The sequence below is a fragment of the Cyclopterus lumpus genome, chromosome 14 (genome assembly GCF_009769545.1).
Source record: "Cyclopterus lumpus isolate fCycLum1 chromosome 14, fCycLum1.pri, whole genome shotgun sequence".
Lineage (NCBI taxonomy): Eukaryota > Metazoa > Chordata > Actinopteri > Perciformes > Cyclopteridae > Cyclopterus > Cyclopterus lumpus.
Window position 1 is genome coordinate 14,605,268 of NC_046979.1, and position 23,133 is coordinate 14,628,400.

At 41.8% G+C, this 23,133-nt stretch overlaps 2 protein-coding genes across 2 annotated transcripts; both read right to left on the minus strand.

Annotated features, from left to right (window-relative positions):
* Positions 1–4,338: 4,338 nt before the first annotated feature.
* LOC117743039 (histone H2AX) lies at positions 4,339–5,008 on the minus strand. Its single transcript, XM_034550768.1, has one exon. The coding sequence runs from the start codon at positions 4,899–4,901 to the stop codon at positions 4,473–4,475; it is 429 nt and encodes a 142-aa protein (XP_034406659.1). The 5' UTR covers positions 4,902–5,008; the 3' UTR covers positions 4,339–4,472.
* A 551-nt stretch (positions 5,009–5,559) lies between these two features.
* c2cd2l (c2cd2 like) lies at positions 5,560–23,068 on the minus strand. The gene is made up of 15 exons (XM_034551185.1): positions 22,792–23,068; positions 22,039–22,488; positions 13,978–14,073; positions 13,702–13,821; positions 12,545–12,655; positions 11,908–12,021; positions 11,725–11,824; positions 11,504–11,636; positions 11,047–11,111; positions 10,699–10,820; positions 10,034–10,205; positions 9,834–9,926; positions 9,298–9,431; positions 7,960–8,173; positions 5,560–7,449 (listed from the first exon to the last, which is right to left on the minus strand). The coding sequence occupies exons 2-15, from the start codon at positions 22,402–22,404 to the stop codon at positions 7,205–7,207; spliced, it is 2,085 nt and encodes a 694-aa protein (XP_034407076.1). The 5' UTR covers positions 22,405–22,488; positions 22,792–23,068; the 3' UTR covers positions 5,560–7,204.
* Between the last annotated feature and the right edge of the window lie 65 nt (positions 23,069–23,133).

Here is a 23,133-nt window from a genome sequence, read left to right on the forward strand (position 1 = left end):
TATAGTCTTCAAAGGCGTATAATTATATAATTGTATTCACATTGCATCTTATTAATTGGAGCACATGACTTTAAAAAAACTATTGTCACATTATAAAAAAGGATTGTGATTCATACGATTATTAACAGAGATATTTAAAAAATCAGCTGAAACTATTCAGATTATGAAGACATTTTTTATTTTGCGTTGGACTTATTTTGGTCTGGACTGTTGAACTGATATCCGGATGGACTAATAATTAATATTCGGTATACCTTCTGATCGGGATTCCTATAGCCAATACTATGACTTGTCTTTATGCAAGACCTTTCCCTACATGTCTTGATTGTAAGCCTGAATTGACTGTAGCAATGCCTCAGCATTCAAACAGGTAACGTCGAGGGTGATTAAGGTCACCGCTACGAAGAAGATTTACCAGCTGCACCGTCAGCCTCAGCTGATTTCCTGATCACACTGGTTTTATGATTAATTGAATTGTGCGGCTAGTGGGAGGTTCCGATTGTATAGTCTGTGGGCCCTGTACATGCACACGGTCTAACCTGACTCTAACCTGACTTGGGGATCCGATGTAGATCTCTGCAGGACATGACAACAAACAAGTGGAAGCTTGGTACAAAATGTTTTAGCAGGGTGCAGTCAAAGAGGTCGAAGCAGCTCACAATCCATGAAGCGGAAGAATGCGCTGCAGTCAGATGAGAAACACCTTTCACTTTCCTTCTAGCATTAATTAAAAAATAACTGGGACTTCCTTGCCCTGAACCCAGACAGCACTTCCTCTCAGCAGTGCACAAAAGATTGACAGTCCAAAACCTGAGCTTTGCCCTCACCTTGAGCTGAAGTTAACCATTTGAGTGCTGGAGCTGGTTGTGGCCAGGAGGAATGCTGCATGTGAGACTCACCATGTTTCATGTAATAAAAGACTGATGGGTTATACAGATTAACCTCATCTACAGCAAAGAGCCAGATATAGTAGGAGGACATCCAGACATCGTTGAAAAAAACCTTCCTGTTTTGCAACCAAATATTAACGTGTCCACATGAATGCCATTTGAATCTCCTGACCTGATATCACACCCACATTCAAATATATTGCAACAATCCCCAAAGAGTACAGAAAGCACCAACTCAAATCATGTGCCAAGTGCTACAAGGCACGACCCCAGAAGACCCAAAGAAAAACAGGAAGTTGCTGATATTCCCAAAACCTTTCCTTAGAGTCTCCTATCAAACTGATGTGGTATATATACTCTTTGTAATAACTGTCCACTTGTCTCTCGTAATTTATCAGCACACAAAGTCAATGCACATAAGAATAATAAAGAGTAAATATTATCTACATGCAAACAAATGGTAATTGGATAGTAAAGTATAAATGCAGAAATGTGTCTCATGAGAAGGTTTCGGGCACTTTAAAGTTAAGAATATACTCACTCAGTACCCGAAGTACATTACTGGAAGCCTGAGCCCCAAAGGCAGCCGGATCTCACACACACACACAAAAAAGTGTCCATTCACAGAGAAAGCTGGGTTTGGACCTAGAACCCGCTCTCTTTGTGAAATCAGATGACTGCCCCCTGCTCTCTACTGTTATAAAAGATAACAAAGATGATAATGACGATATGTAAACTCTGTCACGCACAGTGTACAATGACTGAGCGATAACTGGGTCATATTAGGCTGAACACCCTGAGTGTAAACTGCCACAATAGCCCTATTATCTCTTACTCTCGCCCACTTACTCTGTCTCTCATTGCAACACACACACAAACTGCACGCACACACACCATGAATAAACAATGTTTGTTTCCCATTACCAGAGTGGGCTGGGAACATCATCTTGTCTGTGGGCAGATTCAGTCCAGGATTAAAAAGTCTTTCCATGAGAAAACGTCTCCAAGTTCTCTCCTTCAAATACGCTGCCAGTACTTCATTGCTATTGGGAAAGTTTCAAAGTGAAACATTTAGTGCATCCACATACATCTTTCCACCGGGGACTCCCCTCTTTCCGGCCCTTTTTCTCTTCCCACTTATCATTCCTTTTCCCCATTCATTTCAATCTATCATTGAACTGTCGTTCCCACAGATTTGATCTCTAGACTTTCTCAGATGTACAGACTCGGTGAACACCTCGTGAAAACTTTCCCTTCAATATCCCTTATCTGGCTTTAAGTAATACTTCTTTTTTTGGTTCCATTTGCCATCCCACCAAGCTGTAATTAACAAAGCAGGGTAAAGTGTCAGGGTGAGATCACTTCAAACTCCTGCCGGATTCGATTGCCTTTGTTTGCTCTTTTGGGAGAGTGACATTTTACAGACATACTTTCTCTCAAGTCAAACGTTTCTGTGACTTTAAATGCATACAATTACATAAAAACTCTCCAACCACAGAAAAAGAAGAGGTAAACTGGGAAAAACTGAGTATCACTGTGTTTGCGTTGCTTTGTCACAAACAGCTGAGAAGAGCTGGTATATTTAGAGTCTTTGACAGAGTGCCAGTCAGGAAATTACAGTTTGTCACAGCCAATGGACATTAAAGTTTTTCCTTTCAGGCTGGAATTTTTAGCTTGGCTGCCGGTGTTGGACACGTTGTCAAGGCCCGAGTAATTGGTTCAGCCTGTCCTGGGCTCAGTTCAACCTTGGTCGCTGTTTTTGCCACTAATAAAACAGCCGAAGCAGACGGAAATATCTGCAGGCTCTCCTCCTGTGGAATGAGTATGAGTGATTGTAGCTGCATATGTCAACGATGTAATGAGAAAACAAGTAATCCCCACCAAAGACAACATTAAAATAACCACGTCTCTTATGAATCCCACACATCCAATTATTAAGTACAACTGTTGGAAGAACTGATGTTTTAATGTCACTGGATATTATATTTTAATGTCACTGGAGAAGACTTTGCATCTTTCATTCCCATCAGGAACATGTTCATTATTCTATTAATATGGTGAGAGTCCATGTGTTGAATATCTTTTGTGACCATACGTGCAGTGAGCTGTCTTCAATTGTTATTAAATGGAAACACAGGTCACACATGTTCCAGATTTTCAGGCATGAAACAATTGACCCCTGGTGGCAAAGTCAGTGAAGTGCTCCATGATTGTTTTATTATGCCAACTGTCCTACCAGTTACATTTGCAACTCCTGGATTTGTTTGTTATACGATGTCTGGCAAGGTATCAGAAGTCATGACTTTCACTTCACATATGCAACCTAGTGTGCATTGTTGACATGGAGCTTGAAGGGTGGAATTTTCGGGCAGTGAATGTTTTATTTGGCCAACTGAGGCTTTGGGCTGTGCACTGATCCTTGTTTAATTAGTGCACATCCCTTTCAGACTAGACAATTCGTAAACCTAAATCTCTCTATGAACACTAATTCTTCACAATGAGAGTTATTGTTGTTTAAATAAAGTGTAACAAATGGTAACGTATGGCAATCTTACTTACTAGAATGATATGCTGGTACTTTATATAAATGACCCTTGTGCCATGTAAATAAATACTTTACAACATAATTTCTAAATTCATATACTACTGATGTGGATGGTGGCGTTCAAAATGCAGGGTGCATTGAAGATTAAATTGATTCAATGTATGCCTGCTGCACTAGATCATGTCACTGTGCTTATGCTTGCAAAATAGACCAGCAGCAGTTGTTTGTTTCTTCATATGCAACACGGAAACACCTGGAGCTCGATCAGGAAGAGCCGTTACTGTTATGTAGGCTTTAACCACACTGATGCAAATGCCAGTGAGGACACTTTTACAACACTTTAGACAACTGTATTAACGGTTTCAAACCTTGTCCTACAGCTAAAATCTAATACAGGCAGTCAGTTGCTTAGACACCAATATAAGACAACTGTGCTGGATTTTATTATTTGTTCTTGTTGAAATATGTTTGTGTAATTTTAGCATTATGGTCTTTTTGGAGAGTAGTGTTAGCTATGTTTAGTTAAAATTACTGGACTACAGCATCCAGAATAACCATAAATTAAGTTCACATTAAACCCTTCTGAAAATTGTTTATTTATTGTTGACTCTACTGGCTGGGCTACTTAAGTTGTTACCGTTCAAGAAACAGGGACCAACAGGTCACATCCGGTTTTGGGGACCTGCAGTGTAAATTTATAAGGCCACGTTCGTCCTCGCCCTGCGACAGACAAACAACCGTAGACACTCACATTAAGGCAGGAAGCTCTCGTGACCTATTGGGAGATCTGCTAACTCCGCAAAAGGTTGAAAAGATTATTTTACCGGATACTGACGACCAAAACTTTCACGGCTAGGATGTAGCTTCGGTTAGCACAACTGATCAACAAATGGTACAGACCCATTTTCGCAAAACAAGCGTTTATTAAATAAAACTAATAGCTAGGAGTGACAAACGAGACAGGAGAGGTTGCTCTTTCGGTGACGATTGGGTGGCCCTTAAAAGGGCCGTTGGGTTGAAAGTTATGAGCCAGCAAGCTAATACTCCTGCGACTGAGATGAGGCCTTCTTTCCCGCCTTGCCGGAGCTCGGGGCGGCCTGGCCGGTCTTCTTGGGCAGCAGGACGGCCTGGATGTTGGGCAGCACGCCGCCCTGAGCGATGGTCACACCGCCGAGCAGCTTGTTGAGCTCCTCGTCGTTGCGTACGGCCAGCTGCAGGTGGCGAGGGATGATGCGGCTCTTCTTGTTGTCTCTGGCGGCGTTTCCGGCCAACTCCAGGATCTCGGCGGTGAGATACTCCAGGACGGCGGCCAGGTACACGGGGGCTCCGGCACCGACTCTGTGGGCGTAGTTACCCTTGCGGAGGTGACGGTGGACACGGCCTACGGGGAACTGCAGTCCGGCGCGTGAGCTGCGGGTCTTGGCCTTAGCGCGGGTCTTCGCTCCAGTTTTGCCTCTTCCAGACATGTTGGGTTGTCGAGTTTATCCTTCACAACAAAACGCTGCAATGTAGGAACGGATGAGAGACGCGCACAACCTGGATATAAACCCTCAGATGTGTCCCGCCCTAAGACGTGGTTGGCTTTTGGAGTGAACATAGTTTGGAATGATTGGCTTTGTTGGATCAGAGGAGGACAGGAAGTCAATTACTATTGGTGTATCTGGTCTGGTCCTAAACCAATCACGGTGGGCGCGAAGGAAGGGACGAATGCGATTGGCTGTTGTTGCCCTTGCTTGTTGTGAGTGGTCATTTGTGAAGGGGCGGACATTAAAGACCAATCGAGAATCTTCCCTCCTGCTTGAAGTGTTTGGCGCTTTTATACATTATGCAGTAAAAGTAAAGCAAATCTAATATAGTAGAAACATTGGTTTTAAATAATGAGATCATTTAAACATGTGGTATATCTTCTGAGTTTAGGTTGTTTGTGAGAATAAGGAACCATTGAAACGCATACACTCATGAGCAGATATAAACTTAACAGCAGGCCAGCTGTGTGAGGTTATTTGTCTGGCTTTTATGAAAGTGTACCTAAGTAACATACTCTATGCAGGCACAGGGTCTTGAGATTAAAATAAATGTATGTTACCTCCCCAAAAAATAAAGAAATAGTCAGAAGTAATCTAGTGATGCTCCAAAAATAATTTATTTGCAATAAATTAAACATTTCAATTATAACAGAAATCATACATATCTTAATTTTTCTGTGATCCCTTTTAATAGCAATGCTTTTATCAATATAACTAACCCTGGAAACTTTATCAAAATCCTTTAATTTGATTGTTTTTTTTAAGTCCCATAATCAATACAGTCGGTTAAAAACTCAAATGGACAAAAAAAACGTATGTACATTTTTACCTACTGGTTTAGTTTGCTTTTGGTACAGTGGTTTTCCTCATATCTCGAATTACAAGTTACAGTTTCATTTCTAGCCCTGAGTATATCAACTCCAACCAGCACCGTGTCGTAAACTTTTACAATTTTTGTTCACAGCACAGCTTCTCTAAAAACCTTCCCAGAGACCACAAAGTTCAATTTTTACAATTTAAACTGCAGAGCTGTTGCAATATTGTCCCTCATGTGAGACCTACATTTATTTAAAAAGAAATACCTTCTTAGAAACAGTCTATGAGAAATGCATTATGATAATGCTCCTGAATATTTATACAGAATAGGCTTTGTTATGTTTAATTTATGATTATGAGCTGATCACATGTCAGCATTTCCTGCAAACGATTTTGCCTGCTACCCATGCAAGGCATTTCGCACTATATACAATATGGTCTTGCAGCGCAATAATGATAGTTATTGCAATATTGAAACATGAGCATCAACTGAAGTCTCCATAATGTGCGTAGATAATGTGATAAACTTCATTCGGGTCAAGATGAGCAGGAACTGTTTTTTTTTTGTTTTTTTACTGACAGAAAAAAGCTTTAACTTATTGCCTGGCTTGAAGAGCCTGCGAGAGATCCTGGCTGGTTGTAGTTTCAAAAGTAAACAGAAATGCATTATGATATTCCACAGAAAGTACCTTTATAAAATAAAAAAGACGATAAATATATTAACTTTTCTTCTTCTTATAAGATACAACAGTTAACAACATTCTAAAACCATACATTAGCAATTTTGAATAGACTTACTTAACTATGTGTTTAAATTGCATTTGCATGGAAAAACACACAGCAATGTCGCTATTTTACAGTGTAATGCAACTATGATGACTTGTTTTTGGGGGGTAAAATAAATAGCACTTGTTTCATGAGAACCACATAATAATAAACTACCGTTATACAACCGAGGAATTTTACATGTGCTGTTTTAAAAACAGCCCAAAGTGTAACCAATAATATTATACTGGCATCTTATCACATAAAATAGTTTAAAAGCAACTCCACCATCTGTCACAATCAAACGCTCCCACTATAGTGTGTGTTCAAACAGTGCACAAGACATTTCATTGTGATTATTACCTTCTCTTCAAGCAGCAGATTTCTCCCAGAAAGAAATCGATCTCATAGTCACATTTTAACTTTAGTGATGCGATATTAAACATGACTTCTCTCCTGAAGGTGCAATCATTTCTCTCCAGAGTAAAGCCCTCCCAGAAGTATCCTCCTTTCACAATGTAGAGGTGAAAACCCGCCTGCGGTGTTCAGCCTGTCAAAGACTGGACTCTTGTAAGGTTTAGCTGTTCTTCTGACAGTAATAACAGAGGCCCTAAAACAACGCTTAAGTCAAGATGACTCATGTCCGACACTAACAAGGATAATCAGTTATCCAGTGAGCTCGCTCCTCCATTGGTAGCTTTGCCTTTCGATTTGCCTGATGAGCGGAAAGAGAAGCGTTTGATGAGACGCCGGGAGAAGCTGCCAGACTTTTTACGGCTGATGTTAGCGGCAGCAGCAAAGTTGTTGCCCATGTCGGAGATGTCTTCATGGGATTGGCTGAGGCAGGACTCCTTCTCTCGATGTCTTCTGCGGAACAACAGCTTCGTCCCACTCTGGAGGAAGCCCACTAGAGAAAGCACAGGGAATACGTCATTGTATTTAAGTGGCAATCCATAATTACAGTATTGGAGCCTTGTTGAAAAACATCAACCAATCACTCAACTACTTCTTCAAGTTGATATTCAAATAGTATTAGGCACTGATCCATGTAAAACCACTTTGCTCTGGTTGGATGCATGCTGCAGCTTGTTCTCAAGAGGGCAGTAGAGTCTCTCATGTTACATGGCCCAAAAATCAATTAATGCATTATACTCATTTTAAGTTTTGATGTAAGGCTATAAAAGATTTGTTTGCATTTTAAATAAACTGTTCTCTTTTATATAATAGCAGTGAGCTTTGAAAACACAATATTGTACATGGACAAAAGGAATCAAAATCCATTCTTCAAGCGAAGTGGCAACATGCAATTAAACAATCTGCAAAAACAATATTTGAATGGCTGAATATTGTGTTTGCACTTCATTTCTGATCAATGTTAGTGGAAACTGAACCTCTGAAACTATGACGACTGTGTTACCTTTATGGTCCTTGAGGCTGCGGGTTTCCAAGGCGCCAGTGGAACCAGTATCTGACTCCACATCGTCCACTGAGGGACGCTCCGACACGTCGGAGGGTGTGGTTTCACCTGGGTCCTGATGATGCCCCGCCCCGTAATGGTTGCCATGCATGGCTGCGTCCATGGCTGCAGCATAACCGCTCGATAACGCACAGTCATCTTCTGAGAGTGGAACCTGCCGAGTGTCGGGATATTGAATCAAATGATTTCCTTCAAGAAATGGGAGTGTGTAACTACTTATTGGAAATGCACCGTAAAAAGACAAACACTTATAACATGCAACATTCTTACAACTTTCATGACACTGTCACGTTCCAGTGGATTTTGTGAACGTTTCAGTGGAGCTTCTTGCACTGTATACACATTTCTACAGTCTTTAGTTATCTTTTAATGTGGAACAATGGGGGGCTCCGTGTCATTGTATTTTACGTTCCTTAAAAGGATCATGCCATTCACTATTATGGAAGTCTGGTTTAAAAGATGTCTATGGCTGTAACTTATCTATGAAAACATCTTTAGGGACTAATATTTTCAACCTGCATGTGCTACTATGTGTTTCTTGGGACTGTGTTCATAGTGTTTCTTCAACATAGCAGCCTTTTAAAAATAATCTTATCCATAATCAATGTGATCGTTAATATGATGCTGAACATATTTTAGCCCTTCCAGATGGTAATGTTATCCTTTTTAGGGAGCTCTGATAGATAGGATTTTACTTAATTCTAAGCTGAAGGAAAATAATAGAATATTGAAATAATTTTCCAGAACAACACAAGATTTTCAGTACATTTCACTTTTTCCATGTGTTGACCATCACTGAAAAATCAGAGTCGTGGGAACCCTGTCATGGCTGCCACTGTACACGTTTGTTACAGCTTATAATGCCATCCTGACCCTCGGCATCATCGCAGAAGCGTAGCACCCACCGTCCAGTTCCCCTCAGGTAAACACTGTTAGCATTGACAGCACTGTAGCTTGCATTGTTAGCATCGTTAGCTGTGAGCTGCCGGCTCACCCACAATATGTTGAGATGCGTTTGGAGCCCAAAAATATGATCTGAATAACATATTGAGCATCTTTGTAAAAGTAGGTTCTGTAGATTTTGTTCATGGCTCTTGTACTCAGAGGGAAGTTTGGTACATCATCCAAAAACTAAACAAAGTTGAAATATTATTTTCATTTACAAAAATAGCTGTGCAGGTAACTAACGTGCACAATTTCACTAAAATGAGTTTACTGTACTGTATGTCTGAATGAATGGTGATGGCACAAATTCAACAATCCACTCCATTCCCTGACCTTTGACACGCCCGAGATGATCAGCGTGCTCCTCTTTGTTGGCGTCTTCCGTGCTACTTTGGAGGCGGACTCCGTCAGCTGCCGAATGGCCGTCTCTGCAACAGGATCCAGGCCATTAGAGAGGCGGCTGCTCTCTGAGCAACAAAAACATGAATATGTAAGTCAGCACTATATTAGTAAACTGGGATGTATATGCACATTATTGAACATATTTTTGTTGCAGTGGGGCGTGTATGGTTAATCAGAAATATACACAAAAAGGTCATCATTGTATTGTATCAAAAAAGAGAAATCCTGTATGTAGTTAGATATATCAAACATTAGCTATCGTTTTTCTGATACTTTTTTGCTCTTTGCTTTGTGTAAGCAAGTTGTTTCTCTGTGTAAACCTGTTGTAAATCTAAATTAAGGTTTTTGAACAGGAGCTCCTCCACCGATTGCATTCCTCTCATCTTGTGTCACAACGCAGCTTGCTGCTTATCCTACTTTGCATTTGTTATGTAAAACAACATCTGGCCTTTCAGTCTAGAACTCACTGCTGAGGTTGGGGCTGGTGCTTCTTCTGCCATCTGACAGGATGGTGGGTTTCTTCACCTCCACTTTGGATGGCGAACGCAAGGGAGATTCACCTAAAAGGCATAACACATATTTGATGTCATTGTTAGTATCATCACAACATTATTTCATATCTTCTTGTACATCTAACCTGGCACAATGTAATACTCTGTGCAGCTACCTGGACTGCGGTCCAGTTTCAATCGAGACTGGACGGTCGTGACAGTGGTGACGATGGTTCCATCCGGCATGACGGTTCGGTCCACATCGACTTTCTTGGTGGGGGTGAGTGAGGAACGAAGTGGCAAAGCATTGTGGGCGCTGCGGGGCTCCTCCGTTTCCACATACAGCAGCTGGAGGATTAAGAATAATCTTCAATTAGCTAATGAACCGTGAAGTGGGGGTGGGCACTTTATTAATGAGGTGGGCATTTATACTGACATCTGGACTTGCAGGGCACATTTAAGATGACTTATCAGTGTAGGCACAACAGGTAGTAGGAGAGGTACAGGGAAAACAGGACGTGTACCAATATGAAATGTTAGCCTGCAGAAATGAGGCAGATGTTCATGTTGTCTTTGAAGAAATATGTAGAAAAAAAGGCAACTAGTTGGCAGGTGAGAAGGTCAGAAGAGATCTGAGACAGCAATCACAGGCATGACAATGGACTATGTATCAGCTGTTATACAACACTCCCTCTCCTTTTGTGGTGAATCTTTGTTTCAGTCCAGCTTGCTTGATGTTAGATAATAACATGTGATGTAACTGTACACTTCAAAGCATGAGAACGGCTTTGAAAGAGCTTTTCAAAATGTTCATGGAAAGGAGCTGCATCTTGTTTCTCACCTCTGCTGTGACGGTAGCGTTGGGTGCCAGGCCGTGGCCGGGGCTTACTGACAGTGTATGTTGTCCAGTGGGAACTTTGCACCGGAGGTCCAACGCAATGCAGGCGTGGCCGGGCAGGAATTCTATCCAGATTTAAAACAAAAGGAAAGCCGTTCCTTCTCTGTAGTTCTGAGGCCATAATGGGAGCATCTCCTGACATTATATACATCAGAAAACGCTAACCATTACAGTGAGCCTGCCAATAGTGCATTTTAGGCATGGAGATCTTGCTTTAGCGGTCTAAAGATTCCTGCTGATCAGGTTCCTGAGACGCAGCCAATACTAAATTGCTATTGCGCAATGCCTTACGTTCCCTTTTGCCGGTCCGCTCCAGAAGTCTTACTCTCAGCTCTTTGGTCTCTGAGCCCAGCTCCCTTCAACGCAAAGGAAACAACTGTGTTAGAATCCAAGTAGAACCCCACTATGCAAACGGGGCGACTTATTCCTCGAGCTGACTTTTCCTGAAAACTTAAAATCTTACATAATGTTCTATAACATTAATATTTCTGCCTATATAAGCAACAGTCAAAGACAAATTCTTTATTAAATGTGTTAATAAAGTGAATCTGCTGCATCTTTGGTGGGTTTTGTTTGATCAGATTTGATTGGCAGTGACAGTAACCGATTCTGATTCGTCCACAATGTGACATAACTAAAACTGTTCTAGCTGATTGAGAGAATTCATTGTCAGGACCTTTAACGTTGGCATGAATCTACACAATCATAACTCATCAACTGCAATTAGGCGTCATGGCTGCCATCTTACAGAGTGATTTCTTCACTCCATTCCAGCGGGACGTTGGGGTTGCTGGGCACAGACAGGAAGCATGTTGACCTCTCTGTGGAGGGTTGGTCCAGGCTTAGGACACAGCACAGCTCCCCTGATCTAGACCACTGACCTGCATACAGAAAGCCAGACAGTGAGACCTCGGCTATCTGCAGGAAGCCGGGCGGAAATGATCTGACGCTGGGGGGGAAATGTCTGACCTTTACTTAGGGTCGCCCTGAGCTGCCGGAGCATTAGTCGTTTCACCAAGACACTCTGGGATACAGAGTTCAATCTCACTGATAGATGGTCCATGGGAGCCTGGGAAAAAAAGTGATATCAATTTATTTAATAAAGGAAAAAAATATCCTTGTTATTTTCTAGCACAAAACATGTTTTTTCACCAGAGGACTGGATGCACAAGTCTTGAGGTTGAGGACCATGGTCGGTTGAGTGCTGAACAGAGTATCCTCTATGAGTCCCTTAATCATGTCCAGGTCTGCACCGCCCTCAGTGCCCTGAGATGAAAAGGAAGTAGCTGATTATTCTGATTAATATATGCCAGGTCAACAAACTCAACTATAGACAAAACTGGGGCTTTCAATACCTTATATTATCTTACTGAATAATATATAATAACATGCACAATTATTCATGAAAATAAACTACAAATAAGAGGAACATATAGACTGTAATTGTTTACCGTTGCTTTAATATTAAAGCCATTTAGTTTGTTCCAGAAGTAGTTTTGAGGGACTGAACTTATCCCATTTTTTCATGCTTACGTTCGGCTTGACTACATGGACAGTTGTCGGGCATACCTAATGGTTATTATAATAATCAGTGGGTGTGCCTGTGCCTTCCGTAGTAGTTACATTTCTTCTGCTTAATATATGTTTTTATGTTACTTTACTGGTGGAAAAGCATTTTGAATGTATGTAACCTAGTTTGTGAACCGTAAACAGGTTGAGAAACGAGTCCTCTGCTGACTACACGAGACAGACGGATCATATTAGTGGTATCAGTATGTGATATTCTCACTTGTCTCTGCAGCTTGCATGGAGACACGCTCAAAGTAAATGATGGCTGCTTGGAAAGAGTCCAGGACATCAGCAGACCCTCGTCCTCCACCTCCTCCAGACACACCACCACCTGACGGAGACAGACAGCAGGTTAACCGGCATGTTTTTACGATAGATTATAAAAGTAATATATTAAAGAATTAAACATGTAGCATTTTCTCATTAATATATATTCAACACACTATTCAATTGAGATGATTTAGTAAAACAGGATTGGCACTCTCTGCTAGTTTATAATAAAATAACAGGTAACATTTGTAAGAAGCGAACAAGTGGAAAAAGCTTTATTCCCAAAAATAAAAGTTGCCCATAATGGTAGATGGTGGAAGAAGTGACGCACAGTTGGTCAAAATCACTCTGAAAGTAAAATCAGACAAATGTTTTGCTTTAACTTATCATTATGAAGTGAATATTGACTGCACAATATAATGGCTGTAGAATAAAGACACCGTCCACATTTTAATTGGTTCCCCATAAGCTTCGCTTTCACTGTCTTCCACCGTCACGATAAGGTTCCATTTACATGTCGTGGAAAACAAAATGCAGTGTGTCCTGGGCAGTATTGCCAACTCCTCTCCAATGAAAGTAGCGAGCACTAAAAGCCGTCAGATGACGTCTTATGCCAATTTGCATAATGCCGACGTCACGGTGCATTCGTTTGCATAAAGATTAGCGGTTGTGGCGGCTGCAGCGACAGTGCAAGAGGAGAAGGAGAGACCCTGTGATGTTGGTAGAATAACTAGTCACTGTGTTTTTTTCTGAGCAGCACTGAATTAATTAATTACAATGTCATATATTTTTCCATGATGGTCTGAACAAAATTGCTAAATTTGTTGCTTGTAGTAGCCTCTGAAGAAAACAACAGGACTAATGGGAAATGGGTTTGTAGTTGTGATAAATACTTGCACTACTGAAATAAGAGATGCTATTGATGGTCAGAAATAGTCAAATATACAAAGACTTTATTTAATGACAATGACATTGATGGCGGGATTACATGCGATTCTTTTCATTTGAATAACAATGCAAATTATGTTCTGAGATTTTCTTTTTTCTATTTAGAGGCCAGCCCTCAACTGTGCAAATTAGAAAAATGAATGTGTTATACTTTTGTACCTCTGCCACCATTGGTGCTATAGTGATCTGATAGGTCTCCATGGAAATGGCAGCTGGTGACTGTTGAGTGACCATCACAGGAAACGTCACTGTGTTCACCCAACATTTACAGTGTAAAACCTGTAAAACAAGTCAAAAGAAAATACACAAATGGCGAAAAAACATCCACGTTTTGACACCCAAACCTTTTGTCATGTCCCAATTAGAATACATTGGTTGACTAAATAAGTGAATTAGTTACAGCTGTAATTAACAGAGACTACCAAGATTACGTACCATTCGGTGTGCCGATTGGTCAGTGCAGGTCACACTATCTATTGCAGAGGCAGCAGTTAACTGGAGACTGCTGTCGAAGGTGATCTGTATGGAGCTCTAGAAAAGACAGAAGAAGAGAACAAATGCCCTATATATTACATAAGAGAAAGAGGAGTGCCACTCAGAAAAGACTCTGTGCTGCAGTGAAAAAGACATTCATGTAGCTGGTAAGCGGTTAGTCACCATCCTTATGGATCTTTACTCAATTAGTATGCAAATAAATTAACTGCTGCATTTCATGAATGTTAAGCATGTTTGGAATCAGTAGAACTCGGTAGTTCATCGATCTTTGCTCACATACAGTATGACACTCATCACCTCATTCACATGCTGATCACACAATGCTTCTGTTTCCCTCCCACAGCAACCTCACAAACTTGGCAAGGAATGGAAATGTTTAGTAAAAGAGTCAAGATTATTAATGTGTGACTATTTCCTTGTGTCAATGGTTCAGGGTGTGTGACACTGTGAAGTCTGGGGTTAAAGTCTAGGAAGCTCTGTGGATATGTGCACTCAGATGAACAATGCCTGAAGACACTGGCATCAAAACAACAACATATGTTTGACCAAAGGGTGGAAAATAGTATGTTCAAGTTAATATGAGCTTCTGTCATCATGCAGAAGTTGTGGATTCCCCCTATTGATCAAGATGCCTTAGCCCCACCACAGTGTCCATTATGAAGACTGCACCAGTCAATGCTTAGTCATGCTTACAGCAAGGCAGCGTTCACTGTTGGACTTGGTAGACACCCCCTAACACAAGGAAGTAGTATCTTAGTTGTGAGAAGAGTCACAAGTGGCATACCATCACTGTGGGTGTGCGTGTGCGTGCGTGTGCGTGCGTGTGCGTGCGTGTGCGTGCGTGTGCGTGAGTGTGCGTGAGTGTGCGTGAGTGTGCGTGAGTGTGCGTGCCAGAGGATCTGTTCCATTTTACGGCTTTGACTCGCTCGAGATGCAAATGAACAAATCTCCTATTGTCAGGGCATATGTTCCTCTAGGTCCAACTCCAATCTCTATCACACACAGCAGTGGAGGCGGGTAGAAGTGGGAGTATGATATAACAAAGTGTGTGGTGTGTGTGTGTGTGCGTGTGTGTGCGTGTGCGTGTGCAGGTGTGTTTGTGTCCGTGTGTGTGAGTGTTTCAGCAGAAAGGGCAGGAAGCCAAATGCGATGCTGCGAGCTTACGTAGGTTCCCTGGACCAGCACTGCAGCCACGTGACCAGAGCGTACAACCGGCTGTGTTTCGGCTGGCTGGAGCTTCTAAAAATGCTTGGTCACCCGACCGTTCAAAGTGCAGAAGGAATATGATGTGGTAAACCCATTAGTCACATGATCCTGATTGTGTGTGGCTCACAGATCGACATTACTAAAGGTTTGCGTCACTGGCATCTTTTCAATGAAGCAAATTGTAGTCAGTACAATGTTGTGACCAACTACTCCTAAATGTCAGGAGCTATTATAACCCTAGATTATATATAAATATGTAATTGATCTCTAAATGTCCCATAGGTGTGAATGTGAGAGTGAATGGTTGTATGTCCCTACATGTGCCCTCGATGGACTGGCGGCCTGTCCAGGGTGTCCCCTGCCTTCGCCCTATGTCAGCTGGGATAGGCTCCAGCGCCCCCGCGACCCTAATGAGGATAAGCGGTATTGAAAATGGATGGATGGATGGATGTATGTCAATGTGTATGTAAATATTTATATATACGTTGTTTACTGATATACTTTTAAAAATCCCTTTCTGGGCTGAACTATAATCCAAGCATTTTACATTTGGGTGTTTATCAAAGTGCCAGTTTAACATTATTTAGCATACATGCTTGGAAATTAGAATGGCAGCCATCACCCAGTTGTAAAGGTCTGTTCAAGAGGTTTTTGTATTCTTTAAAAGGGAGTTCGCATCCATTGGCTTTTTTAGGTAGCCATCTGGTGCTCTGTGGCACTGTGCAGCCTCCTGGTAGAGGCTACCGAGCTAATTTTGTAATGGAAAGGGCAGTGCTAGCAGCATAACCTCCGATTTGTCCTTGAGAAACACCACTGTTAGACTGAGTGTGTAATGTGTGTGTAAGGTATTTCTGGAAAGAGACAGTTCCTGAGGACATCCATGGTGTCACTTCAGGTTTGTCAGTCACCCCCTTTGGGTTCGCCTGGCTGAACGCCTCTGAAAAGCATGTGGGTCAACCAGAAATACACCGCCCTGTGGCTTTTGTTGACCCTCATCTTCCTTTCCTGCTTTTTTATTCAGTAGTGTCTCTCAGGTTCAGGCTCCAAAAGGGTACACACTTCGTGGTGTCCGAAATAGCCGTTTACAGTAAAACATCTTACATTCATGTTTTGCAATGCTAGCATGCTAACGTTCTAAACTGATTTGGTGAACATGGTAAACATCACCTGCTCCTCAATAGCAGCATGTTAGCAGTGTCATTGTGAGCATGCTAACGTTAGCATGTGAATTTCAATTGATTTTATATTTCAAATGTGGTATGTAGGCTATTATAATGTCTTGAAAACTATTGGTCTAACTACATTGTACAAAAAACTACCAAATGTAATCTGACAGTCAAATGAGCCACCTTGTAGAGCAATGCCTGCCACAGAAAGATTGTACAAATCAAAGGAAATGTGTTATTAAAATAGAACTTGAATTTTTATTTCTGTGAGGGCCGTTAGTTTCTTGAACTGTCTTTGCAAATGAGTGCTTAACGTTCCCTGTTGTACTTGACCATAATCACACAGCATTAATCATGTACCGGTAGCTCACAGTCAGAGAGGGAAGAACTGTGGCCTCGAGATAATCACCAGTCTCTATATAATTGCAGATCATGAATGGACAGGGAGCTTCCTTCCCTGCAGATGCACACTTGTATGCTCTATTAGTCCTCTACCACCCACTGAACCCGGGGACGATGGCGTGAAATCATCTGTCAGCTGCAGAAGCACACACAGTTTACGATGCCGTTATGATCTGCTGTTCTAAAGAGGCCAACCAGTTCAGTCCTTCAAGCCTCCTCCACAAAATATCAAAATCGGGCCAGAGTCATCTGAATAGCAAGATTATATACAGAGGCTTCCACATTAATACTTCAGCAGACAGACATTTTCTCTGAAACAAATGAGCCGTGAAACAAGCTGCATCGTGCGTTTACTATCCAAAAAGTGCAGGAGCTGAACAGATTTAGGTGTCTATAAGCTCTCTGTTTATATGGCTCATATTTAAGTGGAACCACGGTGTGCAAACCAAGCTTATTAACCTTTGAACGCATGCAGCTAAACCAGAAATAGGCTTCATTTGACTTTATAATGTTTTTACAGGTATACAAGTAAATCTAGTGGACTATCGTGACTCCATGGAAATCATGTGGTTTTTTGTTCATGAAGCAAGTGGGCATCCTTCTATTAACATTGTTGGGATGAGGGTGTGGGGGGTCTAGACTTGACAAAATTGTAATGAACCCATCTCACCCACTCTGCTTTAACCCTGGGGAAGCAATTGTCTCCTCTCATCTAGAGCTTGAAAAAGGCATTTACCGGCTCTTCAGTCTGTACAAATTCATAATATTTCCTCTCAGAATTTAAATTGCGAAGATGAACATACAAGTATCTTGGCTAAATATCTTCAAAGAAGAAGCTGAATGGGGCACTGCCACTAACTAACACCATGTCTCTTGTCCCTGCAAACCCAAAAGATGCTTCAGCTTGCTTGCTGCTGTTTTCTATATTTATGTAACAACCCCTCAACCGTCCTGTCATGATTCAGCCCCCCAAAGCATGTTTTAGTCTAGTACTGCTGTTTTGAAAAGTGGAATTTGGGAGTCAGGGTCAGGTCTGCCGTCAGGACGGAGTGTCGTCATTCTGACGCCGCTCAACATCAGTGTCACAACATCAGCTGTTCTGAAAACTAGTAGTGTGTACATGTTAGTGTTGGAGAGTTCCTTGTGTCGCTCTCTGCTGTAGTGAGCTGAACATAGACGGGGACAGCCAAACCAGACATTTGAAATGACAGTTATTCAAATCTACAGACACTCACCCACTGACACGTATGAAATGTTAATAATAAGATTGATAGAAGATAGGTAAAGTCCCATGAATGCCAAACATCCACAGGAGAAGCGTTAACAACGATATATCCAACATGTTCATCCATATTACTGTGAACAGCTACACTCAGAGTGACTATAGTGCAATGCCAAGTGTCATTTGTGCAGAAAACACAGAAATTAATATCATTTTTCCCAATGTCTTGTGTATAATTCTACAGATATTCGTGATATAATAAAATGAGATCCAGGAAGTCCAGTTTGAGTGTTACATCCTTCATTGCCTAGTCTTTGAGCCAGATGTCAGAAGACGTCCTTCAGCTGGGCCTAAAACACCACCTTATACTTCAAAAGATATGAAATGCATAACGGTGACGGCATAAACAATATCATACATAAAGTGAATAGAAGTATTCCCCAAAATGCTCAACTTTTCATCACGTAATCCTTTTGTCAGAACAGTTGCTGATTCATTTTCTGTCAATAAATTCAGCTCCACATATAATTATTTCACGCAAGGCACAGATGGATATTTGTACCATGGAAAGTTATGGAATGTAATTTTTCTGCTGCAGTGTTTCTTTGATTGTGTCTTTAATATTTTGGGTCTTGCAAGGTGTTGACTCAAAGCAGAAGCAGAACAAATTATTATCAGAGAAAGAAATCCACTCTAATGCTTGACCAAACATAATGAGGTCTGCAGGGAAAAAAAGGTTTTGTCTGAAAGTTGTTTGTTGCGCCAGCTTTCCAGGCGGGATGATTCAACTTGCCTTTATTTGGATGAAGTTCAACATCATTATTTAAAGGCCTCTGTCAGCATCAATCTTAAATGCTGCAGAAGTACTTAGGTTAATGCTATAAAGGATTTGCGTGCTAATCCCTACATGATGATACTGAAGCCGTATCTCGGTGCTGTGTTCCTGCTGAGAAGCTCATGTTTTGCCGGATGTAGAAACATAATCAGGAAATGCAAGTTGGAGGAGAACGTGAGTCTTCGGGATTATATTGGGCCGGCTGCTCTGGTGTCGTTTTTCAAGGTGGCATGGCAACACGCCTGGCAGGTGCTTATCGTGTGTGAGAGGTGAAGTATGCGATGTGACTCGCTTGTGGCAACTTAACACTTGCAATATCTCCACAACCCCCCGCGCCCCCAGCAGGCTGTCATCCTAGTGAGGAGGTGAAACACCAGAACAGCAAAACAAGTTACAACTCTGAGTGTAAACAGCACTGACCAAAGGACAGAGTAAACTGGCCATTAAAACGTTAATGTATAATGTTACAACTTAATAATGAACGCTCTGGAGGCCCAAACATGTGACCTTTAAGTTATAAGAAAACGATAGTGTCTTCAATCACAAGGCCACACTGGCTCTTAGACGGACTCCTGGAGGGATATCTATTCAACATGTTTGTGATTTGTTATCTCAATATCAAGTTCAAGGTTTCATTAACATCCTCACAAATGATTTGCATATGACCCAGACACATTTATAATAACAGATTGCTCTGCACGCAGACACAATGACAAGCAGACATTTGATTGTGATGAGTGGAAGCTATCGGGAAGCTTTCGCTCACACTCTTGGTTCACAAGGCAAACACCACATGGACCGACAGACATCCGATGCTTGTCTCTGTCTCCTTCCTCCACCACTGACGCATTTGCTCAGTCTGGAGAGTGATCTTAGAATAAACACGATATACTTCATCACTGCCGGGTAAAAGTCTTGTATCTCCTGGTTTTTTTTAAGCATTACAAAAGCCTGAAGGTCATACAGTCATCATAGATTAATCCCAAAGAGGAACATGGACGTATGGGGCTCTTACGTACAACAATATCCATAGCAACATTCTTTTTTTAACACACATTTCCTTCAAATGTCATTACTAAGCCTTACTTGTGTGCTTAGTTCTGCCAAACAGCTTTTAAATGACTAATTATATCACAAATAGAGGAGCTGTGCTATGAGCAACTCGCAGGTTGTGTTGTAGTTTATTTCTCACCTGGAAACCTCATTATTCTAACTCTCACTAAACACTTCAAAGTTCACCCAAGGTTCACTCCAGTGATGTGGAGCTTCTTGGTAACGGAGAACACAGAAAGGTCACAATGGATCAACTAATTAGGCCGTTGTAAGATGACTCAGCTGGCACGCTCCAATTTATCGCCACATATCAAAGGGAAGCAGTTCCAGAGAATCACACTGCTCTTCCCACTGGCCTCTTATTACCTGCACCAGAACACATAGGAACACTTTGATGAAAACAGGCACAGCTGGATTATTGCATATATTGTGTTATGCAGAGAAAGATACATGCAGAACCTCTAAGCACGAAGAAGATGTTTGTGCTCTAGCTTTAGCAGCTTGTACAGGATATTAGAGCTGTGTATCCTCCCCATAGGTGACAGTGTACTCTTCACACAAACACTTTAAAAGCAGAGTTTGGCATTTTGGGAAATGTGCTGAAGCTGGATCCAGCAGGCGTTAGCTTAGCTTAGCTTAAAGACTGGAAAAGGAGGGAAACAGCTAGCCCAGCTACCTCCAAAGGTTAAAGAAAATCCGCCACCAGCACCTCTAAAGCAATTTCCCGAAAGGTCAAAGTATTTCTTAAAGATTTACATGCCAGCTGAGTGGTTTTAGTCAGAAATCATAATCATGACATTAACTATATTTCCAATATGTATATGCATCACAATATGGCAAATGTATGCAAAATCACAGGTCTGGTTATTACATTTGAGTGTTATGTACTAAATCAGGTAAAGCACAAAACACATTTAAATAATCTAAATTAACTATTTGCTCTGAATCATTAATTTGGCGGAATCTTGTCACATGATGGTCATTACGATAATAATTATATTATTATATTTGATGTGAGGAACAATTCATTGTTTTACTCCTGTCTGCAAGCAAAGCAAAGAGTATATATATATATATATATATATATATATATATATATATATATATATATATATATATATATAAATAATCAAGCAGTGGCCTAATTGCATTGTTGGGCTCAGCGCCAAGTATATATTTTTCCAAACCAACATACAACACTTGCACTGTCACTGAATGAGTCTTTCTCCAAAGTGTTCACTTGAACATCTGAGGGAGGCTTTCAATCAGCCATGGTGAGGTGACCTATATGAATCAGGATCCAGGGCTGTTTGTTGTGCACGTTCACTCTGTGGATTGATCTGACCCCTTTTTAGCTCCCCGCCAACTCATCTTCAAAACACACAGAATTTCTGAGTGGGGGGTTGGGGGGGTAGAGGATCCATCTCTCCTCTCTCGGTGCTCACAGAAAACATCTGACTGTGTCAGACTTTGAGTCATGCAGATCAAGGAACTATTTGAAAGGATAAAGACCTTTAGAAACGTGCTATATACGCCTCTAATATGTGCCAGACCAACCACCGTCTGTAGTACTCACCACACTGAATCCAATATGTATGTGTGAAGCAGTTACCAACTGCAGTTTGAATACAATTTGATTAACTTTAAAGTTGTGAGAAAGGTCGGACAAATACTTATTCTGTCTTGAGCAACAACATAGATTTTGACTCTTCCCACTGTGATCGAACACATCCATTTCCCCCCGACAGGCCGAGGTATCAGACTATTTTTATGAAGCGTGGGTGTTCACTGCGTGGCTGTTCACTGCGTGGCTGCACTGACTGGTCTTGCCTCTCAGCTCTTATGTGCATTGATTCAGAGCTGTTACGCAACGCTCAGTCCCCCATCCTCTTACCGATTAGACACTCCGACACCTCCACCTCCCTGCCTACACTCACTTCTAGCGCACATGGGCACACCAACTGCATAGCCCTTGCTTAACTATTTATGCCCATTCTTAGTAGAGTAACCTTAGGCGTGCTCATCTACACACTGCCATTATGTTTATTCAGCTCTCATTTGCGATATGATTTGTGCTACATCTCCCCCTATTCATGGTTTAAAAATAAACAACTTACCCCGTGCCTGCAGGCTTGCTCATTCAGAGCTTTGACCCAGGTCCTTTGCCAGTGCTCCTTGAAGGACTTAAAGGAGAACAGAGAGGTCAACAAGCCTTTAACCCCGGCCTCAGGCATGGGTCCTCCATCCCGGCCCAAGCGAAGCTTCAGCAGGAATCCCCACACACCTTCAGCCAGGCTCTGGTGGGGCTGTGTGAGGGTGAGCGGCTGCCGGGCTGGTCCTCTCCCGTCCTGCTTGGCTATCTTCCTGGATCTCCACAGACGTAGTACGGTCAGCAAGTACTGAAACAGCCATCCCAGCACAATGAGCAAGGAGGTTAGAAAGAGACCCACCAGACACAGCCAGCACAATTCCTGCAGCTCCATCACCGCCTCCAGGAGCCTCGCATATCACCAGTTCCAGATGGAAATATCAGGACTGTCAGTCAGAGCAGAGCAGCTCCCTCTAGCCTGTGAGTGGCAGCAAGAGACAGTCAGTGATCTTGATTCAAAGGGTAACGGTCAAGTTATAAACCAAAATACACAGAGGATGCACCGACATGGTGGCTATGACCGCTTTAACTTGAATTTGCGTGTTTTTTTAGAACACGTAAATAAATAAATAAAAAGATCACGTGTGTGTATATGAAGCAGAAGCCCGTGTATTAAAACTGAGTTACGTTGCGTATGTTTGATATCCGAGAATGAATGGTGCATTATCAAAGAGGACGATGCAGCTCGTTAGCGGACACAACTCAGATAACAACAACCTACCGTTTAACTCAAGCAGTCCGAGCTGCAGGCTGCAGGGAATCCAACGCAATGCATTGGTAACATGAGGCTGGCTTCATGGCGATATGCATCCAACAACAAATGTGTTTGTCCCATCTCCGAGTCCTCCACGAGGTTGGGACCGGCGTCTCCCTGCTGCCATGGATCGATTGAAAATGAAGCCCTCTGCTCTCTATTTGTGTTTTACAGATATCAGTGGGTTTCAATTCTCCGCCGGTCGTACCCTCCTGCCTCTGTCACTTCTCTTCAATGATGATTTGACAAAGAGCAGCAGTGGCCTACAGGTGGCGCTGCAGGAGAGGAACGCAAAGGCAAAACAAAAGA

Excerpts from the sequence above, each read along its gene's own strand:
- c2cd2l (XM_034551185.1), bottom strand. The coding sequence starts at position 22,404 with ATGGAGCTGCAGGAATTGTGCTGGCTGTGTCTGGTGGGTCTCTTTCTA. Across the intron at positions 10,821-11,046 it reads GCGGACCGGCAAAAGGGAAC|AATTCCTGCCCGGCCACGCC; the intron begins GTAAGGCATTGC and ends AAATCTGGATAG. Across the intron at positions 8,174-9,297 it reads TCATCTCGGGCGTGTCAAAG|GTTCCACTCTCAGAAGATGA; the intron begins GTCAGGGAATGG and ends GACACTCGGCAG.
- LOC117743039 (XM_034550768.1), bottom strand. The coding sequence starts at position 4,901 with ATGTCTGGAAGAGGCAAAACTGGAGCGAAGACCCGCGCTAAGGCCAAG.